Source organism: Enhydra lutris, unplaced genomic scaffold (genome assembly GCF_002288905.1).
Source record: "Enhydra lutris kenyoni isolate GAN:26980312 unplaced genomic scaffold, ASM228890v2 scaffoldscaffold78, whole genome shotgun sequence".
Lineage (NCBI taxonomy): Eukaryota > Metazoa > Chordata > Mammalia > Carnivora > Mustelidae > Enhydra > Enhydra lutris.
The window spans coordinates 4,126,975-4,143,727 of NW_019154162.1; the positions used below are offsets into that span (position 1 = coordinate 4,126,975).

Consider the following 16,753-nt stretch of genomic DNA (forward strand, 5'->3'; position numbering starts at 1 on the left):
AAGTACAGGTCCAGGAGTCTGCTGGACCACAGGACAGCCTTGGCACTCACTGCCCGCCCTGCCCAGGGGCCCCCGTGACGCTCCCCTACCAGGTGTACTTCATGCGGAAACTGTGGCTCAGCGTGACCCCAGGGAAGGACACAAATGCAGACACTATACTTCATTACCACCAGGTACCCGGGCAGGCTCACTCCTGGTGGGTGTTTGGGCACACCATCACTTCACCCACACCTGCCTTGAGAGATGGTAGAGGAGACAGCAGGCCAGCTGCGGCTTTGCTCTGGGTCACCTAGCCTCTCCAGGGGCTTCTGGAGGCCCTTGAGGCCCCATGTGGTGGGTGGGCTGAGGTCCTGAGGGTTCCACAGCCAGGAGCAGAGGGACAGCAGCCTTTGGGGACACTGACTGTACCAGCCCCTGCAGAGTAATTGTTGGGAGAGGGAGGAACAGAGGGTCCCAACTACATAAGGGTAGGGCAGGCCACCACCTCCATGGTGAGATGTCAGGGAGCCGTGCCCTGACTTGATGGCCATTGCCCCTGCCAGAAACCCTCCCTGAGGGCTTAGGGTTTTGCTGGCTCTGTCTCCTGGCTGTCCCCAGAGCTAATACTTCTGCCACCTGAGCATGAAGGGTTTGGGCAGCAGCCTAAAGCCAACATGTCCATCACTCAGGAGCTGCCCAAGTACCTTCGTGGGTTCCACAAGTGTTCACGGGAGGATGCCATCCACCTGGCCGGCCTCATCTACAAGGCCCAGTTTAATAACGACCGGTCCCAGCTGGCTAGTATCCCCAAGATTCTGCGGGATCTTGTGCCTGAGAACCTCACACGCCTCATGTCATCCGAGGAATGGAGAAAGGTCCTTGATGGGGCTGGGGAGGGGACCCTGGGGTACAAGGGCGCCGGGCCCCAATTGGGCAAGATGAGCACCTTCTGGGCATGGAGGGTAGGCTGGGTCTATGATTGTCACCCCTTCCCCATGCTGTTCACAGCACCCCAGAAATGGGTTCCCTGTGTGCAGAGGACACATTTGACTCTAAGTGCCCTCCAGGCTGGCTGCAAGCACACGGGCGCTGCTCTGGACAGGGGCCTTGGGGACCCTGTGTGGTCGGCCTGCTCAGGCCCTCACTGGCCCTTACCTCCCCTAGAACATCCTTCTGGCCTATGACAAACACAAGGACAAGACAGTAGAGGAGGCCAAAGTGGCCTTCCTCCAGTGGATCTGCCGGTGGCCCACATTTGGATCTGCCTTCTTTGAAGTGAAGGTAAGCCTCACCCAGCTCTGGCCCCAGCAGCCTGAGCTCCTCCTTAAACACACATCTAGGGGCAGGCCTGGCCAGCTGGTTTGGAAGGAGCATGTGTGCACATGTGTGCCTCAGGGAAGTGGCCCCCTGGCCTCCTTGGCTGACTGTGACCACTGTGCCCTCCTCCCCAGCAAACCTCGGAGACCTCATACCCGGACATCATCCTCATTGCTATCAACCGGCACGGGGTTCTGCTTATCCACCCCAAGACCAAGGTAGCAGCAGGGCCCCAGCAGGGCTGGGGAAGCTGCCAGGGTCCCACACCCCTGCACAGGTGGTACCCCCCTGCCCTTCTATGCCCACTCCCATGACCCATGGACTCTGGAGGACCCCAGAGCAGCAGCTCAGGTCCTAGGGTCCCTAGGCTCCCTGGGCTGGAGCTGGGTCCTACCCACCCTGCCCACTCTGCCCTCAGGAACTGCTCACCACCTACCCCTTCACCAAGATCTCCAGCTGGAGCAGTGGCAGCACCTACTTCCACATGGCACTGGGGAGCCTGGCCCGGGGTAGCCGCTTGCTGTGTGAGACCTCTCTGGTGAGTCCCAGTCCTGGGTGCCTTCTGGTCCCTTCCCCCAACCCAGACACACAGGACACGGAGGCACCAGGGAGTACATTTCCCCAAACCTGGCCCCGGACTGCCACCAGGCAAGTGGCTTACACTGAGGGCCTGACTTCCTGTGCCCAGGGTGGGCTAGGCCAGGCTGGGCCAACAGAGCCAGGAAGGAGGACCAGCAAGAAAAAGCCTGGGACTGTCATCCAGGGACCATAGTGGCAAGGTCTGGTGTGGGCCCCCTGTGGTCCTGGGCCTCTCTGAGGAAGGAGGAGGACTATGTTCTCAGCAGTGTGTCCTTGAGGCAGAAGCAGGGCACCACCACGGCCCCTCACAGCCTCCAACCCCACCCTTCCCTGTCCAGGGCTACAAAATGGATGACCTGCTGACCTCGTATGTGCAGCAGCTCCTGAGCACCATGAACAAGCAGCAGGGCTCCCAGGCCCCAGCCCAGGCTGATCCTTAGCACCGGGAGCTGGTGTATCCATTCACTTACCCTTACCCTTACCCTGGTGGCACTTCCCAAAGGCCCTTTGGAAAGGTGGCCCTTTCCAAAGGCCCAGGGCCTGCCTTCTGCAGGCAGCTTTTCATGCTTCCCTCTCCCCAGAACATACCCCCACAACCCTCAGCATACCAGGCAGGCCTCCTTTCCTGAGGGGCTGACCATGGAGGACAAAGTGCGGAGCCCAGTGCGGAGCCCGGAATGTCAGGCCTCCAGGCTGATGGGTGGATGGCTGAAAGGACTCCCCCAAGAATGTAAAATAAAAATTCCTGAAGCACTGTGCAATGTGCTAGAGAAGCGGGGACGGGGGTGGGCAGGTGGGCAGGTGGGCAGGAGGCCTAGGAGGCACTGGCCGGCAAAAGATCTCTTCCAGAGAAAGCAAAAAGCATGGTGACTCCTCTGAGGTATGCCTGGAGGACAACTCCATTCTCAGGGAATGACTTCATTGATCTCTCCCCCTCCCTTTGTCTGCTTTCCCCCTCCCTCCTGCCTCTTCCCTCAGGCCCCTTGGCACACCTTTCTCCTTCCCCCACAGGGCCCTGGGGCATATAACTGCTGTGGGAGGGCCTGGTGGGGGTGCAGGCCAGGCCTCCCTCTCTGGCTGCTGGCTTCCCACAAAGGCCAGCCTGGGCCCAGGTGGGAGCAGAGCTGGACGCAGGGCCTTAGTGGCCTGGGTTCATCCCCACCGTGCTGGCAGGCGCCATCCTACCCATCTTCCCCAACTGGCCAGGCTTCATGGACTGAGGGTTTCCAGCTGGACTGGTCTCCAAAGCCTGAGGGCAACAAGAGCTGGGTCCTAATTGGACATTTCTCTCACCTGTCCTATTTGGTGTCCATCTCTCTAAGCATTCCACAACCCCAAAGCAGTATGCCCACAGGGGCTGCCTTATCTCCTCACTCTCACGACAGAAACCACACAGGCCAAGTGGTCGTGTAAATAAGCCTTCATTCGTTATGCAAGCACCAGGTCCTGTGCTGGCCACGGAGGAAGTGTGGTCCCTGAAGGTTCGGAGTGAGCCACCCACCCAACCCCACTACCTTCTAGCCCCTGGCTGGCTGCACCCAGAGGATCAGCATGTGCCCTTGTGGGGGGAGGAGGACACAGGGAACCCGAGCTGCTACGGGGACCACAGAGGAGCTTGGGGGAACCATAGTGGCCCGTGGCCCAGACTGGATTTCAGGAAGGAGGTCTCCTGAGTGATGATGGGAGGGGGTCCGTATCCCCCCTGATGATTTGTGGGGTGCGGTGGCAGTTTATGCACAAGGATCCTACATGGTTGAGTGTGTGTGTGTCCAAGGGTCAAAGGTGGTTCCCCAGAGGCCCCCATCCGCATGGCCAGGGTCACGGGGCTGGAGCAGCTGCCTGGCTGTGGCCTCCCCAGAGCCATGTGTGCACAGTGGGACCACTCTGGGTGGAGGCTGGCCAAGCTCCCACAGAAGGATGTGAGCTGCCAGGTGCCCCTGCAGGAATGGGACAGGTCAGGATGAGCAGGGCCCCATGGCCAGGTGACCCCAGGCCCTGATTCGCTCATATCCCTGCAGGACTTGACCTAAGGCTGTGGGCACAGGCCTGTCACAGGTTCCAGGGCCCTGTTCTGCCCCATGCCTACATAAAAGGAAAGTGAGGAGCCCATGGCAAGAGAGAAAAGAGAGGCCTGGGGAGGAGGTGGAGATGAGGGACTAGGGGCCAAAAGAGTGGGTGGTGAGCCAAGAGAGCAGGGGAAGGAGATGGGGGAGGGAGAGAAGGGGATGAGAAGCATACTGGAGGGAAGGAGGGAAGGAGGGAAGGAAGGAGGGGGAGGCCACAGACAAGGAGCAGAGATGAGGACTGGAGGCAGCAAAGGGAAGGGGGCACCAGCAGGAAGGGGGAGATGAAGGTGGAGGGCAGGCAGGAGGCCGCTCAGGCGGAGTTGAGGCCCACCGACTTGGGGGGGGCCTTGCGGGCAGCCAGCTCCGACAGCTTCTTCAGCCGCTTCTTCAGCTCCAGTGGGAACTTCTCATAGCATCTCTTACACACAGGCTTCATGTCAAACTCCACAAACTTGTTCCTGGGGAAGAAGTCCAGCAGTCAGAAGAGCCCCAGGCCCCACCAACTCAGCCCACAGCAGTCCAGGTCCCTGAGTGAGCTTCTGGCCAGGGGTCACAGTAGACAAGGAAACAGGCCTCCAGGCCTCCTTTCCCTCTCAGGAGATTCTGATACTCCAGAACCGTCCACGACTCCCTGCGGTCCTCAGAAACCTGGACTCCCCTTCACCTCACAGATCCAGCCCTTCTGCACCTCCTGTGGTTCATGGAGGAGCCAGCGGTCTGACTCCTTTGCCTTTGAACATGCTGTTCCCTGAGTTGGAATGCCCTTCCCTCCTCAGAGCCCAGTGTCTTTGCTGGTGTGTTGGAGGCTCACATCGTTCCCACTCTCACCCTGCCCAAGGGGCCCCTCAATCTGCCTCCATAGGCTGGGGTTGCCCCTTGCTGCCACTGCACCCCCAGGGCCTGACCACAGCAGGCATCCAGGGAAAGCCTGATGAAGAAACCAGGGGAAGCGCTCTCAAATTGGAGCCCCCACGACAGGCTCCAGGAGGAGGCCGATGCTGGGCAGGTCCCACTCCGCCAACCCTGCCCTGGCACCCCCAGGAGGCCAGCACCACTTACTTCAGGGTGAGCTTGCTGTTGCAGGTGGAACAGGAGAAGCAATTCACGCACCATGCCTTGTTGAGGGCCGACACCACTGTGGGGGCAGGGGCGAGCAGGCTGAGCAGGCCCAGGCTGGCCCAGGACCAGCTGGGCCTGCAGCTGCAGGACCAACATGCCAGAGGGAGAGCAGGCACGTGCAGGGGGGAGGGGGCACAGGGACAGAGGAGCCTTACCATCACCCTCAATCACATGGCTGCAGTTATAGCAGACGTCCCCAAAGAGCTGTAAAGAAAGCAGGTGTCAAACTTGTGGCAGGTAGTCATGCCCCAGCTCGGGGCCAAGGCTGACACCTGGCCCCCATCCCACCCCAAACAGCTGCTCTCAGGCATCCTCCCAAGACTCCTGGGCCCTTCCTGCCAGGGTGGGCCCGTTGCTCCTGCTGGTGTCCATGAGAAGGCTGGGCCAGGGCCATACCCCCAACTTCTGGACCACAGCCACTGGGCAGCTCTGCCAGACTGGCAGGAGAGAGAAGGATGGCAGCACAGGTCACCCCCATGAGCCCAGGACCTCACAGAGACCTCTCATTCACTTCCCATGGCAGGTCTGGGTCAGTGTCTCAAATGACACTGAGCACACAGCCCAGCCTCCACACCCACCGAGGGCTCTGAGGGGCTGCCCTCGTCCTCTCCTGCCCAGATGGGTGCATGCAGCGTTCCAGGCGCTCACACCACATCACCTCCCTGAGGGCTCCCCACAGCCCCACAGCTGCTGTCCACACCTGGGCCTCCGCAGGCCCCAGCCATCCACTCTCTGCTCCCAGGCCCTACCTGGTTGTAGTGGGTCTCACAGTAGGCCAGACCCTTCTTCTCATAGTGCCGGTGCCCTAGGAACGGCTTCTCACACTTGGCGCAGACGAAGTGCTGAGAGGACAGGGGGAAGTCAGGGCAGCTTAAGGTTGGAGCAGCCACCCTGGGAGACAGTGGCCCATGGGATGGAGTGCCTCAGTGGGCTCCCCACTGGGCAGTGGGATCGATATCACCATGGACCTCCCATGAGTGAGCAGGTCCCACTCTTTCCCCAATGCACAGTGACACGCATTGCCATCCTCTCCAGGGCTGCCCCCCAGGCCACCAAACTCCGCCCATATTGTCAGGCATTGGTGAGGTGCCTGGGGCGTGGTGGGACCTCCCCACGGGGGCTCCTCTGTTATACGCAGGGTGCTTCCCCGGAAGACCGCATGTGTCTGCCTCCCGTGGGCATCCCCTGCAGGCCCCGGGTCATTGAGCAGCATCTTCCAGTTCCTGTGGTGTGTGGGGATTTGCCCTCCTCACAGGGGGCTGGGGACCAGGACAGGGCCTGCATCAGAACCTTTCCAAAGAGGCCACCCAAGACAGCTTCTGGGACACAGACCTAGCCAGGGCATCAGGGAACAGAAGCCTCCCTTCCAGCTAGTATCTTTAAGACTGTGAGAGCCCGCAGGGTAGAGGTGAATGCTCCAGGTGACCCAGGCAGACACACCCGAGGAGCTAAGCCAGCAGGTGTGCCCAGCTTCCATGTCTCTATGCGGCCGGACACAGCCAGTTCTGCCAACCATAACCCCACGGGGTGTCTTGAGCAGACTGTCCCTGAGGTTCTCTCATGACTTTGGAATCCTCTAGAAGGCCAAGAGGGGGAGGAAAGTAGGTGGGCACAGCTGCCTGACCGTGGTCTGTGCACTCAGGTCTCCTGTCTCCCAGGGTAGGCCAGGCATGAAGAGGGGCAGCATCAAGGAGGAGGGTCCCTGCTGGGAGCAAGCTCCATGGCCTGGGGGTGGGAGCGTGGAAGGGCTGCAGGGCCAGACTCCACATATAACAATGAGCCTGGGGCACCCCCCAACCTCCTGGCCTTGCTCACCTCCACGTGCCACTGCTTGCCCAGCGCGTTGACCACACGGCCCTCGATGGGCCGACGACAGGCCCCACAGATGGGGACACCCATCTTGTCATGGCACGGCAGGCAGTAGAGCTCGCCCTTCAGCTCTCGGGCTTCTGCAGTCAGCTCCTTCCTGGGAGACAGAGCAGAGCCGCAGGTGACATCGCTGCCCCGCTGCAGGGCCCGCCCTGGCACTGGTGGGTCCCACCAGCCCCTCCAGCCCCAGGGAGCAGCTTCCAGAGAGGACCCACTCTGGTCCAAAACAGTGCCCAGGGTGGGCAGCTCTTTGATCTCTGGTCTCTTCAGGGACTTCCTGTGCCCCAGACAGGCCCCAGGGCACAAGATTCCCGCAAGGGCCTCGCAGAAGGCAGTCTGTGTTGTGCATTGTCGGGCCCTCTGAGAAGCAGATCTGTTCTCGGCCCCTCCGCACCAGACTGGGTGTCTGGGGCAGGGATGAGGGAATCCTCCGCAGCTTCTTTCCTTTCTCCTCCCCTCTCCAACACCAGCACCAACCCCTCCTCCTTGCCCTGGCCCTCAAAGCCTTTGATTCCTTCCTCCCAGCTTCCAGGGGCCCAGCCCTCCCTCACCCTGTGTCCAGCGGGACTTCATGCAAGGGGCTCCCTGAATGGGGGCCCAGAGGGAGCCGTTTCCTGCAGCGATGCCCTCTATGTCTGCCCCTCACCTTTCTCAGACTGGTCCACCCCTCCTGTCCCCTCACTGCCCTGGGTGCAGGTCCTGCCCACCTCACCACCTGCCCCTGGCACAGGAACTCCACTGTGGACGTACCCGCAGTGGGTGCAGCTGAAGTGGTCCGCGTGGTAGGCATCATTCTTGAACATAAGGGGCTGCTCATCAATGACCAGATGGCACCGCTGACAGACATACTTTCCCAGACCCTTGGCCTTCTCCCGGTTGTGGCAAGGCCGGCACAGGTGCCTGTGGGAAGTGAGGCAAGTGTTAGGTGCCAACTGCCCACTCCCCCTCTCCTCCCCACATAGCATGGTTCACCTCCTGGGAGAAGAGGTCCCTGGGCTCCCGCCTGCAGCTTTAACAGTGCCCATAAGCCTCAAGAGGCTCAGCCAGTGGTCCAGAAAGGCAAGCTAACTAATCCTGCGGCCATGAAGCCTACAGCCGTGCCCTTACCAAAAAGGACTCTGGCACTGGAAAACAAAAATACACCAGAATGTTGGTGTTTGCCGACTTTGGATGGTAGAGCAAATGTGATAGTTTTCTTCTCCCCACTTTTTCTGAGCCTAGGACATTGTATGGAATAGAATAGACATTTCATTGCCATTTGCTGCAGATAAAATTTCATTTTCAAATATCTTTGAACGTGGGCGTGTAACTGAATCGTGACTGTTAGCTTGAAAACCCTGCTGTGCTCAGCAGAAGACCACAGAGGGCCAGGTCCATCTGGCCTACACAACCCCTTCCTTTGGGGTCTGTCAGACAAAGAGGGACCGTAATTCTACAGGCTTTCTGTCTCCAAAGACAAGCACAGCTGTGTCAGACAGAGGCCCCCAAACCCAGGAACTATCATTACAGAGTCTTTTTTGTAAAGAACTCAGAGTAATTTCTGATGCTACTCCTTGCATTGGGCAACAGCTGTGATCTCTACTGAGAGAGAAATCAACATGGTTTCTGTTTCCTTGTGCCTCAAAGGTGGCGGGAATTTAGATTCAGGGTCCCCAAGCAAAGATGTACAAAGGCCCCAATCCATTACTCCCATCCCCCACCTGCCGCCCCAGTCTGTAAGCCTTCTTGATGCATCCGGGCCCTCCCTTCCTGTCTTCCCAGGCACCCATCCACAGGGAGGTTTTCTACCCCTCAGCAGCCTCCACAGGGACCTGACACCCACAGTCAGCCTCTTTTACGGGCAGATCAAGAACTCTAGTTAAGAGATTAACTCTCAGACTCAGGATCCTCCAACCAGGTGTGATGGGCAGATCCTAGACACCAGGAAGCCCCACTGACTATCCATGGCCTTGACCCCAATGTCTGCCACCTCACTGGGGTCTGGACTCCCGCAGTACAACACTGCTGTCTGCTTGCCTTGTTTGTGTTTTATCTCCCTGGTGGGTGGGAAGGCCAAGGGGCCCAAATGAGTGCCCGGTAGCCACTTGCTGACAGGCTGCAGGCTGTGCCCAATCAGGTTAGCAGCTCAGGCTGAGTCTCCAGTACATGAGTGAATGAATGATTGTAGAAGAGAGGAAGGGAGAGACAGTGGGTACCATCTCCCATGACAGTACAGCCAGACCAGTACTGGAAGCCGGCCCCTCACCAGGGCCCCGACTCCACCTACCCATGGGATACAAATGTGGCCTGTCGCTGCAGTCTTCATCTCCCTGACTAAGGTTTTGCCCCCTCGGTCCCCAGATCCCTGTCCCCACCTCCTCCCCCAGACCCCCAGACCCTCTGCCACAGCAGGTCTGAGCAGAGATGCTCCCCCAGCCACCAGACTACCGTGGCTCACGCTCTCCACACCACACCTGCCACCAGCTTGTGCCTCTGTCACAGACACAGCATTTATGCCCTACGACCCCAATCCCAATTTTGGTAACTACTATTAGCGTTATGACATCACTCAAGCCATACAGAATGACTTCTGTTCCAAAGATATAGAAATTAGCCCAACCCCCCACAATTCTGCTGCAACAATCATGCCCTCACAGCTACTGTCAGCAATCACCCAACAACAGAAGAAGCCAGACACCCTCGCGTCAAATGGATGTGAGCTAGTCCTTCCGGACCTCCACGTGAGGCAGCGTAGGGGAGGGGCCGGGCCCTGGTCATTGACTCCCAGCCGAGAACAAACTGAGGAGCCCAGTGCCCCACAAGGAACCCTATCTGGGAAACATCTTTTTTTTTTTATTTTTAAGATTTTATTTATTTATTTGAGAGAGGGAGGAGAGGGAGAAGTAGGCTCCCCGCTAAGCAGGGAGCCTAATGTGGGGCTCAATCTCAGGACCTCGAGATCATGACCTGAGCCAAAGCCAGACGCTTAACTGACTGAGCCATCCAGGCACACAGGGAAACATCTTTCCAACAGACTAGATCCCCGTACCAGATCTAAGGACAATCTGCAGAATTTTTTTCTAGGTAGAATGAAGACAGTACCTAAGAATTCAAGCATCAAGGTACAAAAGAAAAACCAGAATGAACCAAAACATTAACCCACACAAATCGTAAGTTTTGGAGTGGCATGTACTTGGTTCAAATCCCGGCTCTGCCACTTCCTGGCAAGTGACTTCACCTCTCTGAGCCTGTTTTCCCATCTGTAAAATGGGCAACAATCCCGACTGCATGGGACTGTGTGAAAAACAAATTTAAGATAGTTCACATGGTAGTTACTCCCCAACGATAGCTAAGTACATTTTTTTTAACTAAAAAATGTACAGGTCTTTTGAGGTTAGGCATGCTGATTTGGTTCCCCGTGTTACCGGATACATCACTTGGGGGAAGACAGAGACAAATGAGCTTTGCTTGTTCAGTGTCAGGAGCAGCCACTGCCCACACCCCGACCCCCGCCCCCAGCCTCAAGCCACCCCCAGGAGGAGACCTGGGGACTCCTAGGCAGTGGACCACTGTGGCCCTCCTCACAGGCCTCCTGTCCAGAGGAGGAGCCCGCACAGGTAAGGGCCAGGCCTCGCAGGCTGAGCCGCGTCCCACGGGCACAGACAGCGCCCCATTATGAGGCGGCTTGCAGCTGTGCCCTGCTCAAGATAAAGGCCATGATTTATTCCGCACGTCCGAACGGAGCCTAATTATACGGGGCAAGACACAAGGACCCTACAGCAAGTGTCCTGAAAGAGTCTCCTCAGCCTCCCACCCTCCCCATTCACAAGACCCCTTCTACTGTCCCCCAGCAGGCTTGGGAGCCCAGGCCCGTTGCCATGGTGGCCAGCCCCTCCCTGCCCCCACTGTTAGGAAATTATCCTGTGCTGAAACGTCCTCTTGTCTCTGTCCGTCCCAGCCAGTCCCCTCCACCCCGCCCAGCCCGCGCCCACTCCACAGCTTCGAACATAGTCACACACTTGGCCTCTGTGACGCTTAGTGGCCAAGCTGGTCGGCCGGGGTGGGGGGGTGACTGCAGGCTGGGACACACTGGAATATTCACGACCCAGTGGCAGCAGAGACAGCCGTAGGAGTGGCCCATCACACAAGGAACCTCTCGGAATGAAGCGGCCTTTCAGGGCCAAGAGGGGCTGCAGCCTCCCTTCCTCTCCTTAAATAGCCAGCCTTCCACCATAGCGGCACGGAGCCCACTGCCAGCACCCCCAGCCACTGGCCACAGCCCACCTGCCACCCTGTAGCCCTCCTGCCTTTGCACCTGGACCCGGCTGTGAGAGGTAAGGACCAGAGTCCGGTACGGGCAGGCAGGGGGTTCGGGAGCCAAGCAGAGGCAAACTCAGAGCGCGGGCAGGGATGGGCAGTATCTCTGTCCCTGAGGCACTCTCTGGGATAATAGCATGACCTATTTATCAAAGGCTGCCCTGGTCTGAGTCACAGTGGTCCCTCTAGGTGGTACTCCCATTGCACTGTCAGGTACACAGAGAGGGCAAGTGCCTCGTGCACAGCATTGCGACTGCGATGACAGTCAGCTGGAATCAGTACCCATGCTCTCCTCCACTAGCATACCGTAGCACAGGGAGCAGCCGGAAGGAGAAGCGGGGAAGAAGAGGTCTCAGGCCATGCGAGGAAACAGCCATGCCCACCTACCACAGCTACCTTGGGCCCCTTCCTAAGGCCACGCCTGCCCACTCCTCCCTTTCATGGAGGCCCAAGACCTGTCCCCTGAAGCATGGCTTTCCCATAGCCCCAGAGCCCCCAATGTCCAGGCCCAGGCATGCTCCACGTGCCCACACCACCCTGTTCTGAGCAGCGCCACAGGGAGAGCCAGCGACGGCAGGCAGAAGCTTGCAGGTCTGGGGTATGCAGAGAGGGGCCCATTTCAGACCACGCTGCAAAAATCAGTATCAAGAATCCCAAAATGGGAGAGCTACAGAAACCTCAACAAACCAGAAACAAGCCTAAAAGCATTCTAAAATTGAGTCTAGATCCCAGATAGAGCACCATGCATGTGGCGTTCGGCACTAGTGGGAAGCTGAGGGCAGCGGGCAGGAGGCCAACAGCCAGGGGCTGGCACGGCCACCAACCAGTGCAGCCGGGCAGGCCCCACAATCGATGTAGTGCTCTGCTATCTCCATCTTGAAACTCCTACTTTTTAAACAAGGGGCCCCACGTTTTCATTTTGCACTGGGTGCCAAAAATTACATTACCAGTCCTGGGGCCAGACCCCAAGGAGGTGCCCCTGAGCCTGGGGGACAATTCCAGCATGAGCCCTGAGGCCGAGCCACAGTCCCAGCACTGGCACCCGGCACCCAGCCACCCACAGAGGCAAGGCAGTGTTCCGGGAGGTGCTGGGTGTCCCTGCTAGGTGTCCCTGAGCTTACTTCCAAATCTAGGGCCACTGTCTCTGGCCAAATGACCTGGGTCAAGTCAGCCGTCTTTAAGCCTTGACTTCTTAATCCCTAATCTATAAAAGGAGACTACCAATGCCTGCCTCCTAGGAGTGTTGGAGTGGATAGCCAGTACCCATGAGCAGCCCTCAGGGAGGGGCTGGGTGACAACTGCCCTGAGGGGCAGAGTCCAGGTGTGAGGGGCAGCCCAGAGGAGAGCAAACCCAGCCCCGTGTTCCATACCACCCTTCCTTTGCCTGGCCCCATCCCCTCTCCCAGCAGCCAGGGCTTCCCTGGCAACAACCCCTCAGGTCACATGTACTTGGAAACAGCAGGAAAATAATTTCTCTGTATTGGATCTCAGGCATCCTGACCCACTCTGGAGCAGGGGAGATCATTCGGGAACTTCCTGGGTCCCTTCAATACTAGGAAAGTAACCCCCTTTACTTGAGGATGGTTATAGGCCAGAGGCTCTCTGCCATTCCCCCACATTGTCCCTGGCTCTCTCCTGCTCAGGCAGCCACCCTCTCCCTTTCATGTATATGCTGTCGGGGGTGGCGGGGTCCCTACAGGACCCAAGTGGTGGTTGATGAAGCCTGATGGGGAGGGTCAAGCCGCTGCCCAGCCTGACAGCCCAGCACACCCACAGTCTCAACCACCTGCCCTGCTCTGTCTACTAAAGGCGGGTGTGCCGGGCCCTCCCCACACGCATCTGCTCTTCAGCCATGCCCAGCCTCCTCATCCTCGAGGGGCTGCTGTGCTGACAGAGCTGCCACCAGGCTTCCTGAGGGAAGCGAAGCCAGGGGACGCTTGCAGAGAACTTGCTCTGGCTCCCCGAGCGCTCAGTACAGAGCCAGGCTCAGCCAGGACAACAGCCCTGACCATGCCATGGCCACAGCCGGTGCTCCTCCTCCAGCAGCTGGGTTGTAGCTTTCCTCCCACAAGCCCCTCTCCTGCCCCTCTGCATGGCAGTCACACAGGTGGGCCTTCCAGGGGAGCCTCAGAAGCTGCCCTGCGAGTGAGAGTCTGCCAGGCATCCACCCCCTCTGTAGACACTGCCCAGGCAAGTCATGATCTCAGGGTCCCGGGATCAAGTCCTGCACTGGGCTCCAAGCTCAGCAGGGCGAGTGCTTGAGGGCTCTCTTCCTCTGCCCCTCCCCCCACTTGGGCTCTCTCTCCTCTCTCAAATAATAAATCAATCTGGAAGGAAGGAAGGGAGGGAGGGAGGGAAGGGGCGATCTACCATGCCCATCGGGACTGGAGCTCAAAGGCCTCTCGCACCACCCCCTAGCATTCAGAAAGCACACCTGGGGAGCATGGCAGAAAATGTGGGGCCTTCCCTCCACCTCAGAGCCCAGACAGATGGGATTCACTCTCCACTGTCCCCATGGTCTGAGAGAGTGGACTTTTGGGATGACACCCAGGGGGACCCAGGCTCCTGTGCACATGGCAGGGATGCAGTGGCCAGTGGGAAGCCGGCCCCAGCAGCAGGCTAGCAAGCTCTAGGCCCTGGCTTTGTTTTTGCTTTTTGCTGAGCTTCAGAAAGCCTCTGATACTTACCCACCCCAGATGAACACAGGGACTGCTGTCAGTAGTCCCCAAGGTGATGACAAACTAAGACGCTTCACAGGTCCCAGGCTCTGGAACCTGTCTGCTTGTTCCCTCCAGGCTTGTCCCCTGGCTCTGCTTCCGGCTGAAGCATGAATGGCCTGGAGGTGGCTTCCCCAGGTCTGACCGCCAACTCCTCCCTGGTCATCTCAGAGCAATGTGGCCAGGAGACGCCACTGGAGAACGTCCTCTTCGCCTCCTTCTACCTCCTGGATTTCATCCTGGCTTTTGTTGGCAATGCCCTGGCCCTGTGGCTTTTCATCCGAGACCACAAGTCAGGCACCCCCGCCAACGTATTCTTGATGCATCTGGCTGTGGCCGACTTGTCCTGTGTGCTGGTCCTGCCCACCCGCCTCGTCTACCACTTCTCTGGGAACCACTGGCCATTTGGGGAAATCCCGTGCCGACTCACCGGCTTCCTCTTCTACCTCAACATGTACGCCAGCATCTACTTCCTCACTTGCATCAGCGCTGACCGCTTCCTGGCCATCGTGCACCCCGTCAAGTCCCTTAAGCTCCGCAGGCCCCTCTATGCACACCTGGCCTGCGCCTTCCTCTGGGTAGTAGTGGCCGTAGCCATGGCCCCGCTGCTGGTGAGCCCGCAGACCGTGCAGACCAACCACACGGTCATCTGCCTGCAGCTGTACCGGGAGAAGGCCTCCCAGCACGCCCTCGTGTCCCTGGCTGTGGCCTTCACCTTCCCGTTTGTCACCACGGTCACCTGCTACCTGCTGATCATCCGCAGCCTGCGGCAGGGACCTCGCGTGGAGAAGCGCCTCAAGAACAAGGCGGTCCGCATGATCGCCGTGGTGCTCGCCATCTTCCTGGTCTGCTTCGTGCCCTACCACGTGCACCGCTCCGTCTACGTGCTGCGCTACCACGGCGGAGGGACCTCATGTGCCACCCAGCGCATCCTGGCCCTGGGAAACCGCGTCACCTCCTGCCTCACCAGCCTCAACGGGGCACTGGACCCAGTCATGTACTTCTTTGTGGCTGAGAAGTTCCGCGATGCCCTGTGCAACCTGGTCTGTGGCAAAAGGCTCTCAGGCCCACCCCCCAGCTTTGAAGGGAAAACCAATGAGAGCTCACTGAGTGCCAGGTCAGAGCTGTGAGCCCCCGGACGCCAGCCCTGGGCCCCAGTGCCACAGACTGTCCTCAGAAGGACCTCCCCACCCCACCTCAGGGTGCACGCCACCAGACTCGTGATGAAGAAGCCCAGTCTCTCCAAGGGCGGAACTCAGCACCCAGTAACTGGTTCTGTCTTATCTCATGTGCAAATCCCTAAAAGAGGACACCCCTCCATGGAAACAATCAGCCACCCACCCCCTGCAAAGACTGTGCTGGCCCTGCTCACTTACAGTTACTGGATACTCAGTGACTTCACCCCATGGCAAGGCGGGGCAAGGAGGCCAGAGGAACAGTTCCCAAACAATGAGTGTCTTTCTTCCCCAAGGGCTGCTTGCTAGACTCCCAATCTCCTTCCCGAGAAACACACAGCAGCAGAGCTCTGCAGAAAGAACCCCAGACGGCAGCTGCGAATGACTCAAGAGAAGGGGGTGTGGGAATCCTGATGGAGGGGAAGGAGTATGAGTTTCCTGGGTGGCACCTTTGCCAGATGACCCCTGAGTTCAGGGGACATGGACGGTAACTTGTAACTGAGTGTTTCAGGTACATTTCGGGTTGGCCAGCAAATGACATCCAACAAGCGCGGCCTTTGGGCTCCTCAACTCAGGGCTGGGTCCTTGCTCGCTGCGCAAGGCCTGACAATCCCCATGGCTTCTCAGCAGCTGCCTGATCCCTCTTGAGTCAGCTGAGCAGCCGGCAGGGGTGGACAGACGGGGCAGCCGGGCTTTGTCCTCGTCTCAGGACACCTCCAGCAGGGAGCCCACGCCTGGCATGGGACCCTGTGTCCCACTAACCGAGACCAGCAGCGGTGTCCTTTGCCTCCTGAGAGGTTCTACCTGCCATGGCGAGGCCCAGGTCCCCTTTTGTACCTGATCACACTGATTGTAAACATAACTGTACTTTAAGATTCTGAAGGTTATTGTGTTCGGCTGACATAATTCCCTTCCCAGAACTACTCCTCCCTCCCACCCAAGAGTGGCAAAGCCGAGGTGAGGACTGGAGAGGCCAGGCAGCACCTGCTTTTGCCTCTGGATCAGACGCCCCCGCAGCCTGCCCCACGTGCACACTCACACTCTGCACCACAGGCCTCAGAGGGCAGCCCCGGGCGAGGAGGGTCTCTGCGGTGCGGCCACACTTTCTTCACAGCAGCACCTTACTTCGGAGCGCTTCCAGCCTCTCCCGGGTTTTCCCAGCCTCTCCTGCCACAGGCAGCTCCATGTGAGCTGGAGCTCAGGAGAGAGGACTCGCTCAGGCCCATACCTGGCGGGCAACCCCCGATCGGCGCAGGACCGCTGGGACACCACCTCCCCTCCACAGCCCCTTCTGTAGACAATGACAGGGACCCCTGCCCAGCGGCCCACAGACACCAAGACCGACACCAGGCAACACGCAGCAGGAGAATGGGAGAGATCACTGCAGGCTGCACCCAGAGCAAACGGTACAGTGGCAGAGAACAGAGAGGTGACAAGGTAGAAGAGGGCGGGGGACTCTCAGCTAGGGTAGGCGGCCACCTTCACTGCATGAGGAGACCTGCTGGTCAGCGGAGGAGAGGCCAGCGTTTGTTTGGGGCCTGTTGCCTTTGGGATGCCCAGTGGGCGCCAAGTGGTTGAGAACCGGAGGGAAAGGTCTGGAGTGGGGGTGGACATCTGAATCATCCAGTGCATGCAT

General features: G+C 58.9%; 3 protein-coding genes across 6 annotated transcripts in view; 2 read left to right on the forward strand and 1 right to left on the reverse strand.

The window, feature by feature from the left end:
- Positions 1–2,628, forward strand: part of LOC111160867 (myosin VIIB) — a 109,340-nt gene extending 106,712 nt beyond the window's left edge. Inside the window, exons 42-47 of the mRNA XM_022524252.1 lie at positions 67–173; positions 669–854; positions 1,144–1,260; positions 1,431–1,514; positions 1,715–1,834; positions 2,214–2,628. Of these exons, the coding sequence (XP_022379960.1) occupies positions 67–173; positions 669–854; positions 1,144–1,260; positions 1,431–1,514; positions 1,715–1,834; positions 2,214–2,315 (716 nt within the window). The 3' untranslated portion in view covers positions 2,316–2,628. The remainder of the gene's footprint in view (positions 1–66; positions 174–668; positions 855–1,143; positions 1,261–1,430; positions 1,515–1,714; positions 1,835–2,213) is intronic.
- Positions 2,629–4,102: 1,474 nt separating this feature from the next.
- The window catches only part of LOC111160883 (LIM zinc finger domain containing 2), a 40,331-nt gene continuing 27,680 nt past the window's right edge, over positions 4,103–16,753 (reverse strand). For all 4 annotated transcript variants that reach the window (XM_022524281.1, XM_022524280.1, XM_022524277.1 and 1 more), the window contains exons 5-10: positions 7,680–7,829; positions 6,876–7,026; positions 5,810–5,902; positions 5,216–5,264; positions 5,001–5,076; positions 4,103–4,399 (exon numbers count right to left, since the gene is read on the reverse strand). In XM_022524281.1, the coding sequence (XP_022379989.1) occupies positions 4,252–4,399; positions 5,001–5,076; positions 5,216–5,264; positions 5,810–5,902; positions 6,876–7,026; positions 7,680–7,829 (667 nt within the window). In that variant the 3' untranslated portion in view covers positions 4,103–4,251. The remainder of the gene's footprint in view (positions 4,400–5,000; positions 5,077–5,215; positions 5,265–5,809; positions 5,903–6,875; positions 7,027–7,679; positions 7,830–16,753) is intronic.
- Positions 14,053–16,461, forward strand: LOC111160884 (G protein-coupled receptor 17). The gene has a single exon (XM_022524282.1). It carries the CDS (start codon positions 14,053–14,055, stop codon positions 15,070–15,072), a length of 1,020 nt encoding a protein of 339 aa, XP_022379990.1. The 3' UTR covers positions 15,073–16,461.

Coding starts and splice junctions, on each gene's coding strand:
- LOC111160884 (XM_022524282.1), top strand. CDS start 14,053: ATGAATGGCCTGGAGGTGGCTTCCCCAGGTCTGACCGCCAACTCCTCC.